General features: G+C 58.0%; 1 protein-coding gene across 1 annotated transcript; it reads left to right on the plus strand.

The window, feature by feature from the left end:
* The first annotated feature begins 3,758 nt into the window (after positions 1–3,758).
* Positions 3,759–18,256, plus strand: HAS3 (hyaluronan synthase 3). Its single transcript, XM_073308316.2, has 4 exons — positions 3,759–3,813; positions 7,927–8,547; positions 11,797–11,898; positions 12,832–18,256. The coding sequence occupies exons 2-4, from the start codon at positions 7,927–7,929 to the stop codon at positions 13,753–13,755; spliced, it is 1,647 nt and encodes a 548-aa protein (XP_073164417.1). The 5' UTR covers positions 3,759–3,813; the 3' UTR covers positions 13,756–18,256.
* The last annotated feature ends 256 nt before the right edge of the window (positions 18,257–18,512 follow it).

Raw genomic sequence — 18,512 nt, forward strand, 5'->3', positions numbered from 1 at the left:
TGTTTAACAGTTTGATTAATCACAATTTTTTTAATCGCAGTTAATTTTTTTGAGTTAATCACATGAGTTAACTGCAATTCATCGACAGCCCTAATATTTACCAATTGTTTGATTCATCACTTGTTCCAGTATTGTTCCAGGCATTGAAGTTAGGCTGACTGGTCTATAATTCCCTGGATCCTCTTTGTTCCCCTTTGTAAAGATTAGTTCTGTGTTTGCCCTTCTCTAGTCCTCTGGGACCTCTCCTGTCCTCCATGAGTTCTCAAAGATAATTGCTAACAGCTCGAAGGTTTCTTCTGCTGGTTCTTTTAATACCCTAGGATGAATTCCATCAGGTTCTGCCGATTTCAATACATCTAACTTATCTTTATATTCTTTAACCCATTCTGCCTTATGTTTCTTCCCCCTTGTTAATATTGATTGTGTTAAGTATCTGGTCATAATTTACCTTTTTAGTGAAGACTGAAGCAAAATAGTTAGTAAACACCTCTGGCATCTTGAGGTCATCCATTATTAGCTCTCTTTGCCTTTTATGTCACTTGATAGGTGTAACTCACGTTGTCCCTACATGCTTGTGCTCTTTTTTGTGTGCTCCTCCTTAGCAATTTGTCCATGTTTCCACTTTCTGTAGGATCATTTTTGATTTCCAGGTAATTCAAGAGCTCCTGATGCAGCCTTTCTGGCCTCTGACTAGTCTTCCTGTCTTTCCTTTGCATCAGGATAGTTTGTTGTTGCACCTGGTACTGTCTCTTTGAGAAACTGCCAGCTCTCTGGAATCCCTTTTTTTATTATTATTATTATTTTTTTAATTTTTTTATTTTCTTCCCATGGGACCTCACCTACCAGTTCTCAGAGTCTGTTAAAATGTGTTTTTGTAATCCATTGTCCTTATTCTGCTGCTCTCACACCTTCCTTAGACTCCTGAAGTCTGTCATTTCATGATCACTTTCACCCAAATTGCCTTCAACCTTCAGGTTCACTACCAAAGCCTCCCTGTTGGTCAGGATCAAGCCTAAAATGGCGACCCCCTTGCCTACATCCTGCATAGGGTGACCAGACAGCAAGTGTGAAAAATCGGGACGGGGGTGGTGGGAAATAGGAGTCTATATAAGAAAAAGCCCCAAATATCAGGACTGTCCCTATAAAATTGGGACATCTGGTCGCCCTAAGCCTGCACCTTCCTGAAACCAGAAGTTATCACCAGGACATTTGAAGAACTTATTGGGCAGTTTGTGTTTTGCTGTATTACATTTCCAGCTGCTGTCTGGGCAGGGCAAGTGCCCCCTAACGACTAGGTCTTGTGTTTGGGATATTGCTATTTGTTCTAGAAATGCCTCACCCACCTCCTCTTACTAATTGGGTCCCTACTGACATCACCCCTATTTCCCCCCCTTTTATCTTCACCCAGAGCCTTTCAACTGCTCTGTCTCTCACCTCCTGGACCTCAGCACAGGGGTATATGTTCTTGGTATGTATTGCAACCCCCCTCCCTTTTCCCCGGTTTGTCCTCCTGAACAAGCTGCACCTCCTACACCAATGTCCCCGTCAGGAGACTTATCCCCCCCATGTCTCAGTGATGCCAGTGAAGTCATAAACCCACAGAGCAGTTTGCGCCAGGTACTCTGCTGGCAGCCAGAGCAGGGACTTTCCAGTGTGGATTTTGACTAATCCTTGGGGGACTTCAGCCAGAGGAAACCTCCCGTTGTGCCGGTCCTGCTACAGGCTCACCTAAAGCGAGGCCTGTAAAATGGGAGCAATCAGATGGGTCAATTAAACTGCCACCTCTGGGAATTCCAGTCAGCTGCTTGGTACAAAGTGAGCCCCATCACTGTCTGCCTGCGCCTCCAGCTGTCATGTGCAGGAGGCTCCAGCTGCCTGGTCGGAGGAGAGGGATCCCCTGCCCCTCCGCACTGTGCTGGGAGAGCAGGACTGGGGGACAGTGTGTGGACCCTCAGTCTGCCCAAGGTTCTGGTCAAACCCAATGAAATCCCAGCAGGGAACAGGAGAGAGGCTCCTACCCCTCCCAACACCCTCAGCGGAGCACACAGGCCTCTGCAGGATTCTTTTCTGTCTTCTTAGAGGGAGGTGGCTCTTTTAATGATTTTATTCTCCCAGCTGGCCAGGTCCCCCAAAGCCCCACTCTAGTTTAGCAGAAGAGGTAACAGGAAGTGTCATCTCCCAGCACAATCTCTCCTTAAAACACTGGCTGAGTGGTCGTGCAGCCAGGGCCTAGGCTCGTTACCTGCCAGCCATGGCTACATCTGCCCCAGTCACAGCTCTCCAACACGCCCTGCCGCACCAACTCCTGCCTAATGTGTTTGTCCTTGAAGTCTGCTGCGACTAATGCACTGGACTTTGATTTCACAGGTACCCCCCTGCACACCTCCACTCTCCCTCCCGCACCTCTGGCGGTGCCCCAGAGAGTGCTGGCTGGGGGGGAAATGAAGCACGGGCACCAGAGGTGTATCTTGTTCCCCTCTCACACCCCAAAAGGTGGAACTGCTTCTGCTGCCAGTTCCCGATAGATGCAGCCGAAGACCGAGCCCAGTTCCGGAGAATTTAAGCCCAAAGGGTCAAAGTTTGGTTCAGGGCGATGCCCCTTTTCATGGAAAGGCGACACTAATCCAAGAGCTGGAACCTGTGCAGGGCCTGGTGCTCGCTTATCTCTGTAACTTCCCCCGACACACCTGGCTCCGGCTCCAAGGCGGCTAACTTTGTGTCTCCAGTGGCGGAGAGCGGCTGTGTGCCAAGAACCTGGCTCCGAGCAGCCTGTCCCTCCCTGGCGCGGGGACGTGAGACCCTTTCCAGTCTGTGTGCTGTGTGCAGAGGATGAGCAGCTCAGTCTCCGCCACGCTGCTTGGGCCCAGGAGCCAGGCCTGGGGAAGGGGACACGGCCAAGAGGTACAGTGCACTGAATGGGACTTGCCCCAACCCAGCAGAGATCTGTAACCTTCGGGGTTGCTCTGGATCAGAGCTTGCATGCATTTGGCTACAAGAAACAGAACTGCAGCCCAAAGCTAGGCTCCAGGTCTCACTCCCGCGTGGGGGCAACCATGCTCCCCCCACTCCCATTCCACCTCCCCTCCCTCCCTCCCTCCCCCCCCCCCCCGGCCTGTGCGCCGCTGCATATGCCGCCCCCTCCCCTGGGAAGGGCTTCCCTTGCCCGCAGCACCTTCACCCCCCTCCTGAGCCCCTCGGGTCCTGCTCGGGCACCAGCTCCTGGGGGCCTCTCCTGCCGGGCTCTCAGGTACCCGGCTGTCCGGGAAACTCCATCTTCATCCTTAATCTCTGCAAGCCCTTCCCTGGCCCTGCAGGAGGGGAGCCTCTGGCCAGGGCAGGGCCAGCCGGGTACTGAGGCCGAGAGAATAAGTGGGGTCCCGCAGGCAGCCTGGCGGAGACAGGGACAGAACCCGGCCCGGTGCCCGGGGCACAAGCCCAGCCTGGCTGACGGGGCTGGGGGTTGCTTCACCAGGGAACGTGTCGGGCTCCCGGGCCGCTGGTTTGGAGGGAGCTCTGCCCAGCGTGCCCGGGGGCCGGGCCGGCAGGAGCACGTGGAGGGCGGGCAAGGCGGCTCGCTGGGGGGTGAAGGGCGGCGCCCGGCCGTGGAGAGCCGGGCGAGAGGGGCGCCCCCGCCGGCCTCGGGGCGCCTCTCCCGGTCGGGCAGGCGGAGCCCCCGGGGGCTGCGGGCGGTGCCGGCTCAGCCGCTCCTTTAAAGGCGGCTCGGCCGGGCCGGGCCGGGCTCAGAGCGGCGCGGGAGGCGGAGGCCGGTGCAGGCGGCGGGGAGTGGCGCGTCCCGGGGAGCCCGGCGGCACGGTGAGCGAGCGGGCGGGGGGGATTGTTGGTTCCTGCCGTCCCGGCCCCAGCGGCGGGGGCTGGCCGAGCCGGCCGGGGTCTCCGGAGCTGCGGACCGGGCTGCCGCACTGCAGGGTGAGAGGCGCCTCCTGCTCCCCGCAGGCTGCTCCGGGGTCCTGCCGGCCCCAGCCCGGCTCCCCTCTCCGGTCCCTGCGTTGTGCCCGTCACCGGGTACCTGGGCCACCAGCCCCCGCCCAGGTGAGGCAGCCAGCTAGAATGGGCAGCCTCCGCCAGGAAGGTGCCCGGGCCCCTCTCGGCCCCACCTCCCCAGGCCCTGCTTTCCTGAGCCACGCAGAGCTCACCCCCAGGGACCCTTCAGCAGGCGGGGAGGCTGGCAGGGTGCTGCACATCCCTGGGAGGGGAGCCCTCTGCCGGGCTCCCCCGAAATCCTCCTCCAGCTTCTCCTGTGTGGGGAGCTCTTCTCCCTGGTGCTCTCCTAGCCAAGAGAACTGAGCTGAGCCTGCTCCCCCCCCATCCCCACTGTGGGAATGACTGCTCCAGGCCCCAGCGATGGTCTCCCACCCTGGGAGCCACTGTCCATCAGCCATGCCCAGATCTGTACAGCCCTTGGGGCAAAAGGCCGGGCACTCCAGCAGTTCTGTAGGTTGCCTGGAGTGCCCTGGGCCCATGCGAGCTAGTGCTGGGGAGATGCTCCCAGGGCTCATAGACCCTTCCTTACACTGGGTTTCAGCCCCTGGTGTGCCAAGGCTGGTGGTTTGCGTAGCCCAGCTTTCTACCTGGTGCCTTGTCCTCTGAGGCCTTGCACATGACCCATAGCCAAGGGAAACACATAGGTGGACGAACAGAGAGTCCGGCTGCCTCACGACCTGCATGTTCCCTGCTTCTCACGGGACACCAGGCTGGAGAAAGCACAAGCCAATGTGCTGCAGGGACCAGTCCTGCCCTGGCCTCTAGAGCGATGGAGCTGACTGCACCTAACAGGCCTCTTCCCTCCCTCGGAAGTCCCCAGGAGCCTTGTTGCAGGGTGAGGGAGGCTCTGGGGTGGGCCGGCACAAGGCAAACTTCTAAAAAGTTTTTCTTTAATGCATTGAGAGAAACAATCTGCAGCACAGCCTGGCCAGGGCCAGCCTGCGGGGGAGGAAGGTGTGTGTTGGGAATCTGGGACAGGGTGGAACTAGAGAGAGCCTGCCCAGCCAGGGCCCATCGCCCATGGGAGAGCAAGTGGGGGACTAAGAGAGAACCTGCCTGGCTTGGGGGAGAGGCGCTGGGGGCAAGGTGGGTCAGGGGCCAGTGGGAGGGACTATCAGAGAGCCTTCCCCGGCTGGTGGGGGGGGCTGGGACCTGCCTGCTCCACCCATCAGGTTAGCCCCTGCCTTCTGGCACCTCACCATGTGGTGCAGAAACAGGCCAGCAGGGCTGGTGGGTCCCTACCCCTCACACACAGGGATTGGCCTGACCTGGGGCGCTGGGATAGCTGTGAAATGCTATTGGCAGGAGAGGGCTTGGAGCTGGGTGGGAGGGTCAGTCATTCCTCTCTGTAAGCCCATGGAGGCCAAGAGCAGAGACTCCTCTTAGGAGTGGGATTGCCAAGCGGACAGGGACTCCCTGTGTTTATCCCCCACAGACACCCACCGGGCCCAGGACCTCTGTAAGGGCAGCGAGCACCTGGCTGGTCTATCGGTGCCATTTGTACAAGTGAATGCCGATGGCATACAGTCTGTCCTGCTGCGGGTCAGCTGGGAGCAGGATGAAGGCATCCTTCATGCCCTTCATCATCCTTCAGCAAACCCAGGAGCTCTGCTCCGGTGGGGCCTGGCACCCAGCAGCCTGGGTGTGCAGGCGCCTGGGGAGGAGCCTGGATATCAGCTGGAAAAGCTCCAGGTGCCATAGCCTGCATGGCTGTTGGCAGCTCTGCAGCAACCCCTCTGGCTTCCCCCCCTTGTACGCCCTCTGTTATCAGATAGCCTTGCTCACCTGTGTGACTGGGAATGAAAGGCTGTTGGTCAAGTCTCCAGCTCTTCCCCCTGGGGACGCATGGCTCTGTGCTTTCCCACCAGTGATTGGCTCCCCAGGACGAGACCACTGTCCAGGCTTTGGGGGCTCTGGTTTCCTGTAGCTTGGGACAGTCTCCCAGTGTCTCTGGCTGCTGACATTCTTCGTCCCTCTGACACTGCTTGGTAATAAGTGCAAGTGCAAAGCCAAATGCAAGCAGGCCTGAGGCCCCAGGATATGGGGCCAAGTCCCTCCATTGCACTGGCTTTGTACTAAGCTTTGGGATTTATTCCAATAACAGTGCTCAGAAAGGAGCAAACAAACCCTCCAGGGGAGTGTGAGAGCCTGCATCCTGCCCCGCAGCCACCATTGGGTGACAGAGGGTCTCTGTGTCCCTGATGGAGACCTGGGAACCTCCCTCCTCCAGGCCGGTGTTGTGGTCAGCAGCCTTGTGGCTGAGGACGCCGTAGCTGGTCTCATCACAAGACCCATACTAGCAGGTGGGCTACTGCTGAGTGTAGGGAGGCTGCGCCTGAAGGACCAAAGGCAGAGCGGGGCTCTCTGGCTCCACCCGTTCCCTTGGCTGGGCCCGTCCCAGAGGAAGAGAATGTCATCTGGCTGACTGGGGAAGGCAACTCTTCCCCATTGTAGGGGGTGTGGATGGAGCAGGGTAGCTGCATTAGATCAGGAAAGGGACTGATAGTCCAGCCCCTCCTCACTAGGGATGCCAAGAGACAGACCTCTTCCTCTTCGCTGCAGGTCTGGGGAGCAATGCTGCATGTCTGACTTGGGCATGCAGTTGCTGCGATTGCTTGTGCAAATGGCTGCCTATGCACTTTTGCACACTGTTACACAGTCCATGTGTCATGCACCATCAAGCAGTTGCATGCTCAGCTCTCTGAAGTGTTTGGCCCTGAGAGCCCAGAACCTGGAGCCTGTGTTCAAATTGTGTGGGGGTTTCCTGGCTGCTGGCATTTTACACCCTGCAGTGGGGAGCTGTTCCAAGGGCCTAACTTTGAATGGCCAGCAACAGCGCAGGACAGGTGGGCATCTGGCTGGGGTAACAGATGCAACTCTGTGCATGGGGGGCGGGGTGTGTGTGATGTGTGTTGGGAGGGGAAATAATCCTTTCCTCCTGTGTTTGAAATGCTGTGGGCCAGCCTGGTTCCGGGATACAGAACCAGTGTCAAGTCATAGTCTGGCTTTGTGAAAAGTCTTTGGACACTTCTGGGGAGAGGATGCTTTGATTTCTAGCACTAGTTCTGAGGAGACCTGAGATTGGCTGGGATTCACATGCAAAAACTGTAGGGAGAGTAGCCAACCACTCTTTCCCCTTGACAGGTCACCTGTGGCGTGGGTTGTGAAGCAGGAGAAACAGTCGCAGATACAACCAAACACTGAGTGTTACTGCATGGGTGGCTGGCTGTGAACTGCTCCTGGGTGGTTCAGAGCTGAAGGTGACTCCCACATAACCCACTAGCCTATCTCACGGGGGAGAGGGGAGTTTGGGATCCCTGCAGAGGGGTTAGCCAGCACTTCTGGCAGCTGCTAGAACAGACCCCAGCTCCTTCACTCCTGGGGAAAGTGAGTGTCCTGAGCGTTTGAACAGTGCCGCCCTGGGTGTGGCAACAGCTGCGTGCATGGCGCTTTCCAGAGTGCAGACAGAGGCTGCCACAAAGGGCTGGGCTTGCCAGCTAGCCGAGGCACTGAGCGATGGCAGGCCCTTGTCTGAGACCTGGAGAGCAGGAGGGCACTAGGGGGCTGACTTGGCAATCCCCATTGGCCTGAAAGGGACTGCGAAGTCTCCAATGCACTTCAGGCTGGCCTGGGGCTCTGGACTATTGCTTCATCCTAGCTGGAGCTGGCTGGGAATGGGACCCCCTCTCCTTCTGTAGCACCCTCCCCTGGTCCTGCCTTCAGTACCCACTTGGCATGCTGCCAGAATGAAGGCCCCCTGCTTTGACAGGTGGGTGACTGGAGGAAGGGTTGCTTGGGACCCCTGGGTAGCACCTTTGCTTCTGTGATGTGAAGAGCGAGGCCTTGCTGTCCTGGACCTCAGCCTGCTCTGTGCGCTTTGTGTTGCACCCCTAACAGAGCCTCTGGTACCTTCTCTTTTGACAGATGCCAGTGAGCTTCACCACAGCCCTTCATGTTTTTGGTACCAGCCTCTTCGCCTTGGTGGTGCTGGGAGGCATTCTTGCAGCCTACATCACTGGCTACCAGTTCATCCACACCGAGAAGCACTACCTCTCCTTCGGCCTGTATGGTGCCATCCTGGGCCTTCATCTCTTCATCCAGAGCCTCTTTGCCTTCCTGGAGCACCGGCACATGCGGCTCGAGGGGCGGCCCCTGAAGCTGCACCGCTCTGTGGCGCTCTGCATCGCCGCCTACCAGGAGGACCCTGACTACCTGAAGAAATGCCTGCGCTCAGTGAAGCGCATCTCCTTCCCCGACCTCCAGGTGGTGATGGTGGTGGATGGCAATGGCCAGGATGACACCTACATGCTGGAGATCTTCAATGAGATCCTGGGCTCCGAGAAAACAGGCTGCTACGTCTGGAAGAGCAACTTCCATGACAGGGGAGAGGGCGAGACGGATAGCAGTCTCCAAGAGGGCATGGGGCACATCCAGCAGCTGGTGCGGAACAGCACCTACTCCTGCATCTTGCAGAAGTGGGGGGGGAAGCGCGAGGTGATGTACACAGCCTTCCAAGCACTCGGGGACTCTGTGGACTACATCCAGGTGGGTGGCCAGCTCCTGGGGATGGCTGGAGGGTGTAACAGCATGGGAGAGGGGTGATACTCCCACCTTGGAGGGCACGTTGCAAGGAACAGTGATCACACTGTGCTGGCTGGGCTTTCCACGCAGCTCTCACGCTAACCAGTGGGAAGCGGTTTCATTTTTCTTTGCTTTGAAATACTAAGTGAGGAGGGGTTGGGGTGGCGGAATCTGCTGCCCCAGAACAGGGACAGCACAGCCTTCGCTGTACCTTGCCTGAGCGGGAGGGAACACAAGGCTAGGCCGAGATCTGTCCCAGCTGATGCACCAGGGATTGGCTGGGTCAGGCAGACTGGAGAGCCAGAGCAAGGATGGGTTAGTGGCGAAGGCTGAGAGTTGGGATGCTGCACTCCCAGCTGACTCATGGCAGGGTCCAGTCCCAGCTCCATACTCACCTTCTCCCTATCCAGCCCAGCCTTCCTGTGGGCAGGGAGGGGACTGGATTTGTTTGAGATCCTCTAACAGGCAGTGCTAGAGCAGGGAGTCTGGGCTGGCTGATGCCCACTGTGGCTGTGTACGTAGCCGTGCTTCAGGCAGGCTGCTCAGGGCACGTGGGGGATGCAGCCGTGGCACAGTCACTGTCCTCAGTCCTGTCCCTTTCCTTTGTGCAGCCCCTGCCAGCTCAGTCGTGTCCTGCCTACTGCTGGTTCCACCTCTGCTTGGCCAGCTGTGTGCAGGGAGCCTGGGGCTCTGCTCCGTAGGGCTCCTCCAGCTTACCCAGTTATTGCCTGCTGGCGGGGCATGTGTTCCTGATCTGGACTCTCTCCAGCTCTGTTCTGTACAAAGACCTCATTCCCACAGTGATCCCCCCGCCCAGCAAGGACTGAATTACCCAGGGTTGTTAATGTGAGCCATTGGAGGGGTAACCCTGGCTCAAAAGGCTTAGTCCAATAGACAGATGCCCAGAAGTTCAGATGCTCTTGGGTTGCAGGTCTGGTCTGGAGCTCTCCCAAGAACAGGATTTGAATTTTCTCTCCCCTCCTTCTTCCTATTGGGGTCCCAGCAGCAGCTGTGAGGTGTGAGCCTGTGCAACCTGCCCTGGGGGAAATACAAGCTCCTTAGGCCAGGGTTAGGGAGAAGCTAAGGGAAGGAAAAGAGGTAACTAGGTGCCAGGTAACAACTTCCCCAACTGCCCAGGGGAATAGCACTCAACCTGGGGGAATACCATGTGTGGGACTAACCCATTTGGCTGCATCCCTTAAACTGACACCCAATCCCAAAGTGCACCCCAAGGTCACTCAGCAGCTCAGGAAAGTGAGAGCATGTGCTGGGTCAGTGAGTAGTAACTGTATTCACAGGAGCAGGAGACGCTTGGAGCCCTGCATGCGGGAGGCAGAAATTGGCTCTTTGGGGAAGGAGGGTGCTGGAGCTCTCTGTGCAAACCCTTGGGATAGCCAAGCACAGGGCAATGCAACCCTCTCTTCCCACTGGGTTGAGAGAGTCCAAAGCAGCTGTCACACAGAGGATCCTGCCTGGGCCAGCCTGCGCTGAGTGGGCAGTGGCCAAGCAGGCAGACTGGGTCCCTCCCACTCCTGCCTTGAGACATCCTCTCCAAGAATGGGACTTGGGGAGTGCGGGGCCATCATCCCTGGGGAGGGATCGCTGCTCCTCTTTCCTGGCAGTGAGGCACTAGCAAAGGGCCGCCCTGCCCTGGACGTGGTGCATTGGAGAGCCAGTGTTCGTGCACCAGGTCCGTAGGGCCACAGATGTACAGGCCACCTAGAAAGAGGCGGCGAGGGAGGAGACCACAGGATGGGCAAGGCTGGAGGAGGACAGGGTTGTAACCCGGGTGGTACAGGGGAGCGGAGCTCAGGATGGGTTCCTGCTTGCCACAGAATCCTAGGTGGAAAAGCCCATCTAGCCTAGACCCTCCTTGCCAGGGCCAGGCTCTGCTCCAGGTCTTTGTCCAGTCCAGTGTTCAGTAGGCAGCAGGCCTTTCCCTTGGGAGATGATTCCACAGCCCCCATTAGGAAGCGTTCCCTGATCTCCTTATGAGTGAATCCCCCTGGCTGGCCTGTGCCCCGGCTCTCCAAAGACTCAGCTAGGTGAGACCGAACCAATCCCTCTCCTTGCTCTTCTCTGACCTCCCTTCAGTTTGTCACCCTCTTTTTGGCATTGATCCCTGCTCTGACCCCCCAGTGCCATACAGAGAGGGCCTGACTGCTGTGACCCCTCTGCATGTGTGGGGCCCTCCCTCACAGGTCAGGCCTCTGCCCATTCCTCGCTGCTCCAGGAGGGTGCAGGTGGCTCTTACCAAGGTGTTGGGCATGAGAAAACTGCGTCAGTCCATTGAGGAAGCCCTGCACAGGTGTTCGGGGACTTGGCAGGCTCCCCGGTACTTGTTCTGGGACCCATGCATTAGCCAGAATGGCTGGAGGGCGCTTTGCCCGGAGAGAAGAAAGGCCGTCTCTGTGCTCCCCTTGCCAGGCCAGCAGCCTTGCCAAGGTGCATGGCATTTCCGTGCACTGCCACAAGCAGGAACTGCTGTTCCCCGACAAGCACCGAGCAGTCCCCTGCTTGGGGACGCATGCCCCAGCCATGGCCGTTTGCTCTTTGGGCCCTGTGAGATGCTGAGCCTGCAGTAAATGCCCAATGCCTGGACTGTGCCAGGTCTCTCTACTGATCCCCTAGCATTGCCACTTCAGCTCCTGGAAGCAGAACTACCTCACGACCTCTCCCCTCACCCCTTAGTGAGACCCTTCACCTCCGCCTCCTAGTGCACCCCTGCCCCCTAGCGGCAGACTCCGCTTCCCGGCCAAAACTTCATAGCATAGAGGCACGTCTCTCTTCCCTCCAGCCCCCTCTGTGGCACAGCCCCTGCCTGGGGCTCAGAACTAGGGCCCCAGTTGCCCCTGTGCTCTGCATGGTTCTGTGAGCCCAGAGCAAGGTGGAGAGGTGATTTGGGCCATACCATGCTGTTCCCCTGCAGGAGCCTGTATGTTGCGTGCTCCTGAGTCAGGTTGTCTGGCTGCTGTACGCCCTGTGCAGCCTCTCAGAATGGACTCCTGGAGCAGTCCCTGTAGGCCCCAGCGTGTCCGTGGCAGGATGGGTCTCTTCCCCTAGGACTTGTTCTGCGGTGCTTTGTCTGGTCTAGTTCTAAGTGACGCAGCCTTTGCTGGATGCAGGGCTGGAGGCTGGGCTCCCCTGGCATGTGTGGAAGGGAGCAGGAGGGTTAGGCTGAGCAGACCGTGACGATTTCTCTCTGCTCGGTAGGTGTGTGACTCAGACACGGTCCTGGACCCGGCCTGCACAGTGGAGATGCTGCGCATTTTGGAGGAGGATCCGCAGGTGGGCGCAGTTGGTGGAGATGTTCAGGTACAAACCCAAGGGTTGTAACCAATGGCACGTGAGCTGAGTGAGACTGCCCTGAAATCCCAGGGAATGCTGGGCCAACGGGGGTAGGGTGGGGGGATCGCTTGGCTCCTCTGGGGTTGGGTGCCAGGCTCAAAGTGAGCCTGGCCGTGCTGCTGCTGAGTGGGTGGGGAACAAGTCCCTGTGCCAGTGCTGGGAGGGAGGGGCATATCCAGGCATGGGGATGCCAAGGCAAGAGGCTCTATAAAATCCTAGGGTAGAGGGAGCATCCTGGAGCAGCCCAGGAAGGAATGCTGCTCTGGAGGGTGGCGGCAGCTTTTGCCGTGGCTCAGAGCCAGGCAGAGCACGAGCCTACTGGCATGTGCTTTGGCAGTGATCAGGAGGCCCACCTGGGGTGGCGGCTCTGCATGGCAGTACAGGTTCTGTCCTCACCCCGTAGGCACAACCACTGGGGAGGGGAGGGACAATGTCCCTCTGCCCCCATTGCACTGCTGCCTGCTGTGGGGCTCCTCTGTGACTGGTGTGAGGCTGGCCGGTGCCTAGTGAAAGGCAGGGAACCGCCTCCCTGAATAACTGGGCAGCAGGGCTGAGGTCCTGGAGGCACCTTCCCAAGAGCCTCATTTCTCCTTAGAACGGCCATGGTGCCTGTCTGTGTGCTGGTCTCTGCCCTGCAGGCCTGGCTGCGTGCACAGGAAAACCTGGCTACTGCTGTTGCTCTGAGAGCAAGGGCCTCTCACCTGCCCCTCTGGGCTGCTGTCCTCTTGCAGCTGGGCTCCTCTGCAATGGCAAGCCCTGGGGTGAGGGCAGACTGTGGGAGCTACTGGACGGGAGACACTGGGCTGCAGTGCAGATGCTCCTCTCCTTGCCTCGGCTGGGGAAGGAAGCCCTGCAGGGCTATTTACTAATGGTGTCTCCTTACACGTGTTGCCTTCCCAGATCCTGAACAAGTATGACTCGTGGATCTCCTTCCTGAGCAGCGTGCGGTACTGGATGGCCTTCAACGTGGAGCGGGCCTGCCAGTCCTACTTCGGCTGCGTCCAGTGCATCAGCGGCCCCCTGGGTATGTACCGCAACATCCTCCTGCAGCAGTTCCTGGAGGACTGGTACAATCAGAAGTTTCTTGGTAGCAAGTGCAGCTTTGGGGATGACCGACACCTCACCAATCGTGTCTTGAGCCTTGGGTATAGGACTAAGTACACCGCCCGCTCCAAGTGCCTGACCGAGACTCCCACCAAATACCTCCGCTGGCTCAACCAGCAGACTCGCTGGAGCAAGTCCTACTTCAGGGAGTGGCTCTACAACGCCTTATGGTTCCACAAGCACCATCTCTGGATGACCTATGAGTCCGTGGTGACTGGCTTCTTCCCCTTCTTCCTCATTGCCACGGTCATCCAGCTGTTCTACCGTGGCCGCATCTGGAATATCCTCCTCTTCCTCCTGACCGTGCAGCTGGTGGGGATCATCAAGGCCACCTACGCCTGCTTCCTCCGGGGCAATGCAGAGATGATATTTATGTCCCTCTACTCCCTGCTCTATATGTCCAGCCTCCTGCCAGCCAAAATGTTCGCCATCGCCACCATCAACAAGTCGGGCTGGGGCACCTCTGGCCGCAAAACCATTGTGGTCAACTTCATCGGCCTCATCCCCGTTTCTGTGTGGGTTGCTGTCCTGCTGGGAGGCCTGGCCTACACAGCGTACTGCCAGGACCTCTTCAGTGAGACAGACCTGGCCTTCCTCATCTCTGGTGCCATCTTGTACGGCTGCTACTGGATGGCGCTCCTCATGCTCTACATGGCCATCATTGCCCGGCGCTGTGGGAAACGGCAGGAGCAGAGCAGTCTGGCTTTTGCCGAGGTGTGACAGGCGCGGGGGCTCTGGATGAAGTGGGGAAAGTGCAATGGGAAAGGATTAGTGCTGCCGCCATGCATTGTTCGGGGGCAGCCAGGTGGAGGGCGGGGGAGGAGATGGGATTTTATTTGTGGGTTTTTAAATTGCTGTCCAAGGAATGAGTTCCTGGGCTAGTGAGTCTGAATGCCACCTGAGGAGAAGCTGCCTGTTGTCCAGCAGAGAACGCTCCAGGTAGCCTGGGCCACGCACACCCACCCACAGGTGTGGTGACTCCAGTGTTTTGAGGCCCATTCTACTGCTGGAGGAGTGGGGAATCCCCTGAGGCAGCTTCCAGCCTCTCCAACATTTGCGATGGCTCCTGTGGAGATTCCTGTCTGCCACCTGCCAGGGCACAAAATCCTGCTGTGGGAACTGCACTGAGCTCCATTGGTGGAAAGGCCCTGGGCCAGAGGTGGAAGAGGAGGCATTGCCTGCAGACTCCAACCTGAGCAATAAGGCTCCAGGGGAGGCCTGATCCCCAGGAGCCAGTGAGGGACAGGAGTACTCGCTGAAATGAATTCATACTTTAAAAGAATCCAAGTTTGCCAACACTCCGTCCTGCCCGGTGGAGCAGGAGCTGTCTAGCTGGACTGGTGGCACAGCTGGTGACGCAGTAAGCTGGCCGCAATGCGTGCCCCTGGAGCCCGGGGACTTGGTTCCTGCCTGGGGCCTGCAAAAGAGGCCGAGAGGGGCACTGCTTAGCCAGAGCCAGGGCCTGCTCCGAGCTAGGCTCGGTCAGGTCCCTGTGCCTCTAGTGCTGGTCCATGAGCTCTGGCAGTGGAAACTGGCCCATGGGAGTCGAGGCTCACAAGGTCCGAGGCAGGCAAAGGCCACGCCCCCCCGCCACCAGAAGGAGTGCCCCAAAGTCTCTGCAGGCTAAGCTGTGCTTGGCAGGCCAAGAGCACCCGCCCTTGTGCTTTAGAGCCCAGACACTGGATTCCCTGGCAGTCTGGCATTCTCCCCAGGCAGGAAAGTGGTCCATAAATATTCAATTTATTTAAGAGGGCAGAAATCTTCCCCCTTCCCCGCCCCCCAGTCCCCGCACAGGACTGGCTGCCTGTGGATTTAATGCTGTGAACTATGGAGTGTTCCCTGTGGCTCTCCTTTCTCTCCTGAGGCTTTGTGCCGGGGCGGGGGGGATCCTAATGCTATGGTGCTTTGCTAAGGACACCGCAGTCCTTTCCCTGATGCGGTGAAGAGAGATCTCCACCTTGACAACATGAGTTTCCAAGGCAGGGGGAAGGAACCTCCCTTGTGAGGGCCCAGATGGCAGCAGTTGGGCCACCTGAACATGACCTGGACTGGACAATTCTTTGCTGTTCTGAAGTGGCTTCCTCAGTCAGGTACCACGTCCGTTTCCCTGTGCCACTTGAAAACTCCAATGATCTTGGCCTCCCGTAGGGATCTGCTGCGTGGCTGAGTGCTCTTCCATGGCTCCTTCTGGCCCAAAGCCCTGGGCCTGAGTGGCAGTGTGAGCTCACAGCGGGGATGGTGATATGAACGGCTGCTCCTCTGTCCCTTCTGCCCGCTGTGCCGCTGACCCCCAGGCAACTCTTCCGTCCCATTCCACACAGTGGGGCTGTGCCCTGGGTCTCTGCAAGGGGGCAGTGGTGCACGCTCCACCCAGCCCACACCCTGGCGTGTCTGCTCCTCAAAGGCTGAGGCAGCATGGCTCCAGCTTTAGCCTTTGCTGTGCTCAGAGCAACGTCCGTACGACTGATACACCAGCAGTGACCCTCCCCAGCCTGCTGCTGGGGCCCTGTGTGTGAAGTGCCGCGCACAGCTCGTGTCCTACGGTGCCAAAGCCCGCGGTAGGGTCACCTGGGGCCTCTCTTGGGCTGCCTGCCTCTGCCCCCCATTCAGTGTTACTCAGCACTTACGGGTGACCCGTGGGCCAGACTGTGCCAGCAGCTGAGGGCGAAGGCAGAAAGGTGAGCGGCTGCACTAAGGTTACATGGCTGTGAGCTTTTCCCCTGGGCCCGCTGTACAAGGGGGAGCATCTTTGCAATGGAGCTAGGCCAAGGCTGGCTGCCTCGGCTGGCGATAGGAATGGGGAGGGGGCAGCATAAAGATGGAGTTAGAAGGTGCTTATTACTTAGCCTCTCAGTGCTTCCCCTCCTCCCTGCTCGCCAGGCCAGGGCTCCTGGTTGTGTGGAGGGAGGGAGGCACTAGGACCACGCAGGAGGGCCAGGTCCCCTCTCTTCCAGGCCTGCCACTCCTGCTCCATCCCCATCACGTAAAGGTGAGGGAACCCCATCCTTAGAGTGGCTCAGTACGGCCCTGCCCTGCCGTCACTGCTTTCATGTGTCCGCACACAACTAGACACATGGTCCGTGCCTTGGGAGCCTGGGCACTATTCCTGGCTCTGCCACCAATGCAGGCAAACTTGGGCAAGTCTTTTCCCCAGCTGTGAGGGAGACGGGTGCTCTCCCAGGGCAGTTAATTAGGTGCTCTGTCTATTCCAGGGGTTAGCACCGTTTGGTATCTTCACTGTGGGCCCCACTGCTAAGCTAGCCTCCGCCAAGAGCCTCAGTCAGAATCCCTGCCCCCACTAGCGTCTGCCGCTGGTTGTGGTTTTAGCCCTACATCCTCTCTGGTGCCCAGCCCTGAGCTGTTGCTCTAGCACCCGTGTGAGGATAACTTGCCAGACAAAGAACCAAAGCGCTGCTCTGCGTAAGGGCATCTGTGCCCAGTACAGCTCGGTGGGAGGGGCAGCGCGGAGAAGCAAAGGGATGCTCAGGGAGGCCTGGAGCAAGCAGAGCCAGAGCAGGAATGTAGCAAGTAAAAGAGTTTGCCCCTGTTGTGCTGGCTGAGGAGCCTCATGCAGGGACTCTGCAATGCCAGGGGAGGCTGAGGTTTGGGAACAGCCACCCAGCCTGTGCAGAAGGGAGTTTGGGAGGGCCCCTTCTGCTGAAGAAACACCGCAAAAGCCCCTTAACCCCCTCTCCAGCTTCCACTCTCTGGCCCCCGGTGGGTGTTGGTAGAGTTTGAGGTTTGCCCCATGGGAGAGCAGCAGCGAATTCTGCCTCCTTTGCCAAAGAACAGAAGGGCAGTGAGAGGCCACAGTCAGCAGCAGCCTGCCAAAGAATGGCTGCTGGCAGCTTCTTTGCCTACCCTCTACTCTGCCTGAGGAGTGCTCAAGTGGCTTTTTCCAGGGCCTGCAAGGGTGGCTGTAGCCAAAAAACATATTTCACACTGTGTCCTGGTGAGCTGGATGCTGCATCAGTCCTCCAGGACAGAGCCTCTGCCATAAGGACCCAAGCCAGTTAGTACCTTGGCTGAGTAATGCAAGTTGCTGTGCTGGGCACAAAGCTGGGTGCCAACTGCCCTTGCAGGGGACCCAGCACCATGGAATAGTTTTGCATGTTGGCTCAAGTCCCTGTGCTGCTCCTGAGCCAGGTTTAGTGGGCTGGGGGTTCCCCTAGTCTCAGGAGCTGCAGGGGAGAGGTTCCAGTGCCTGGGGGAGGAGCTAGCTTCTAACCACCCCCATCGCATACAAGAGGGACAGAGTCTGAGCTGAGAACACATCCCCTACCCTGCCCCGCATTCACGGTTGGTGTGCCACAGCAAAGCTGTTACTCTAGCTGTGGGCAGCGCATCCAGCCTGCAAGCTGCTGCTGTAGAAGCTTGTTGGCTGTATGGTTCCTTGTGCCTGAGAGGATGCTCAGCTGGGTCCCAGGGACCGTTAATGAGAGTACCTAACAAGGCACCAGCAGAGACTAACCTGCCATGGCACCAGGCTGCTAATGGCAAGGCAAATGCTGAGGGCTGGGATTCCAGCAGCTGGCCAGGCTGCTTGTCTGACACAGACCACAGGTGTGGGCAGTTACCTCAGGAAAGTGGATGCCCCCAGCTCCCAATACTGTAATCAGCAGAACACTGCTTGCTTTGAACCCCTCCTGAGCTAATCATGGCTGCTTTGCTTTTGTGTTGGGTCCAGTCAGCTCTGCTCCCAGACTTCTGTGCTTTCTTCTGAGGGAGGGCCCCTGGCGATTGTACTCTACGGGCTTCTGGAACAGGTGCCTCTCCCCGCATGTCACTACAACCTCCCCTCATCTCAAGTGCTAGCGGGGGAGAGCCTGGCCTCCCTTGGCATAGGTGGAGGCCTGAGCAGGACCTGGCTTTGGATCTAGACTACAGGATATGCTCCCTTCTGGGCCTGGGAGAGCAGCTTCCACCCCTGCCCCTTCCAGCAGTGTCCCCACATTCCTTGTGTGTAGCCTGGCTCCTGGCTGCACCACAGCTGTCTCCCTGGGCCCTCTTTTCAGGGCAAAAACCTTACTCCAGGTGAGTGTTTGGGGAGGTTTATTTAATACAGGGTTTTTAGGAGACTTTTTTAGCTCTTTGATATTTACACTTATTGCTACCATTGTTTGTAAATCTATTTATTTTTTACCGGCATTTTTTCATTTTTTTTTAAAAGGGCTGTTTTTATATCACAATGGATTTGTCACAATAAAGAGATTTGCACACAGGAAGGCTTGGGAGCGTGTCTTGGGGGGCAGCTGCCTTCTTGGCCCTAGAAACGAGTCCCCACACGTGGCTCTAGCACCTCTGCCAGGGGCCTGACTTGGTAACTGAGTGCTGCCTATGCTCCTGCTACACAGGCTCCTGCAACTGTCCATGCAGAGCCACTTCCTCCCATATCGTTGCCCGGCAGGGGGCTCACCGTGGAGGCAAACATTCCCAAGGGTTTGCTCCCGTAGCTGAATACCAGCTGACCCCTGCTG

The sequence above is a fragment of the Lepidochelys kempii genome, chromosome 12 (assembly GCF_965140285.1).
Source record: "Lepidochelys kempii isolate rLepKem1 chromosome 12, rLepKem1.hap1, whole genome shotgun sequence".
In the NCBI taxonomy this organism is placed as follows: Eukaryota; Metazoa; Chordata; order Testudines; family Cheloniidae; genus Lepidochelys; species Lepidochelys kempii.